This window comes from Otolemur garnettii, unplaced genomic scaffold (genome assembly GCF_000181295.1).
Source record: "Otolemur garnettii isolate 467f Iridium unplaced genomic scaffold, OtoGar3 scaffold00008, whole genome shotgun sequence".
NCBI lineage: Eukaryota > Metazoa > Chordata > Mammalia > Primates > Galagidae > Otolemur > Otolemur garnettii.
The window spans coordinates 7,703,874-7,705,557 of NW_003852403.1; the positions used below are offsets into that span (position 1 = coordinate 7,703,874).

The following is a 1,684-nucleotide window of genomic DNA, read 5'->3' on the forward strand; positions in this document are numbered from 1 at the left end:
AAAAAAAAAAAAAAACCTGATAGGTTTTGCTTTTGCTTGTGACATTGCGTTTACTAGTAGGGAGTCATGGCATCTGAAGATGAGATAGCACCCCTTCATAAAACGCAGAGTGGCTGAACTCTTGTGTCGTTGAGTTTTGCTTAGAGTGTGGTTTCTTGCACTAAGATATCACATTTGGGTCCCCTTTTACAGTTTGTAACAGACTTTAGGCAAACAACGCAGTTCTTTAAAAAATGAATTATCTCCACTTCTCATTTTCCCCTTTTCTTTCCTAATTCACCTTGGCTCACTTTTTGCTCCCAACTGACAATTTTCAGCTTCTGTTTTTTTGTTTTGTTTTGTTTGAGACAGAGCCTCAAGCTGTCCCCCTGGGTAGAGTGCTGTGGTATCACAGCTCACAGCAATCTCCAAGTCCTGGGCTCAAGCGAGTCTCCTGCCTCAGCCTCTCAAGTAGCTGGGACCACAGGTGCCCGCCACAACGCCAGGCTATTTTTTGCAGCCGTCATTGTTGTTTGGCGAGCTGAGGCTGGGGATTCGAACCCGCCACCTTGGGTGTATGTGGCTGACGTCTTAGCCACTTTAGCCACAGGCGCTGAGCCTTCAGCTTCTGTTTTTGTGATCGAGGATATAAATCTAATTTTTTCCCCAAATAACTTTATACCTTGAAGCGCATTTGCACCCATGTTTTCTGTTGTGTTTTTTCCTTGTTGGTCCTCTACATGGTGTTCTCTGTTCCATGGGCCGGTTTATTGTAGCCTCTATCACCTTCCCTTCAACAGAGGCTGATGTTGATGATGATAATGATTTTCTATTTTATGCAATTTTTGGTTCTCTGGCTGTCGAAATGTCTAAAGGCAAAGGGTTGTATGTGTGTATAGTTTCTCCTGGTGTCTGACGACCAGAAGAAACTGACTCGAAATAGGATTTTTAAAATATAGAGCCGGCCTTGGTGCAGTTTTAAGGCACTGTCGCCAGGTGACAGTGGCGGTAGAATGCAAAAAGCTGAGTGCCGAAAGCCTCTCTTGACAAGCGCGCAGGCAAGTAGCGGAAGAGGAAGCAGACACGTGGGGCCCTCTACGGTAGCCGAGAGGGTGCTGCTGATTTGTTAGCAGCGAGTTAAGAAGCACGCTGGGGCGGTACAGAGAGCATCGTTTCTCCATTCTAGCCTCCCGAGTTCCGAGGAGGCACTCCGGCAGCCGACACCATGGTGAAGGAACAGTTCCGGGAGACGGATGTGGCCAAGAAAATGTAAGACTGAGCAGGAGTGGCCCAAGGGCGGAGGAAAGAGGGGCAAAAGGGTCCGAGGTCAGCGGTCCCGGGTCTGGAACGGTCAGAGATGGGGGGCAATTGGAAGGGGAGGACCAGGAATCAGCAGACGGTGTGACCGAAGCTTAGAAGTACCAGGGTGGGTCAAAGAGTGTTGGTCAGGCCGGGCGGATTTCAGCACCGAGAGTGGTGGTGGTGGGAGTCACCAGACGGGCAGAGAAGGTGGCCGGGTCTGAGCCTTGACGGTGCACGCACTCTGCACCTACGTTCGAGTAATTTCGACGATGACCACTTTTTAAATTTTTTTTTAATTTTTATTTATATATTTATTTATTTTTGGCCGGGGCTGGGTTTGAACCCACCACATCCAGCATATGGGGCCGGCACCCTACCCTTTTGAGCCACAGGTGCCGCCCTG

General features: G+C 48.9%; 1 protein-coding gene across 1 annotated transcript in view; it reads left to right on the forward strand.

Annotated features, from left to right (window-relative positions):
- The first annotated feature begins 1,063 nt into the window (after positions 1-1,063).
- The window catches only part of POLR3A (RNA polymerase III subunit A), a 63,312-nt gene continuing 62,691 nt past the window's right edge, over positions 1,064-1,684 (forward strand). Inside the window, exon 1 of the mRNA XM_003783521.3 lies at positions 1,064-1,248. Within this exon, the coding sequence (XP_003783569.1) occupies positions 1,205-1,248 (44 nt within the window). The 5' untranslated portion in view covers positions 1,064-1,204. The remainder of the gene's footprint in view (positions 1,249-1,684) is intronic.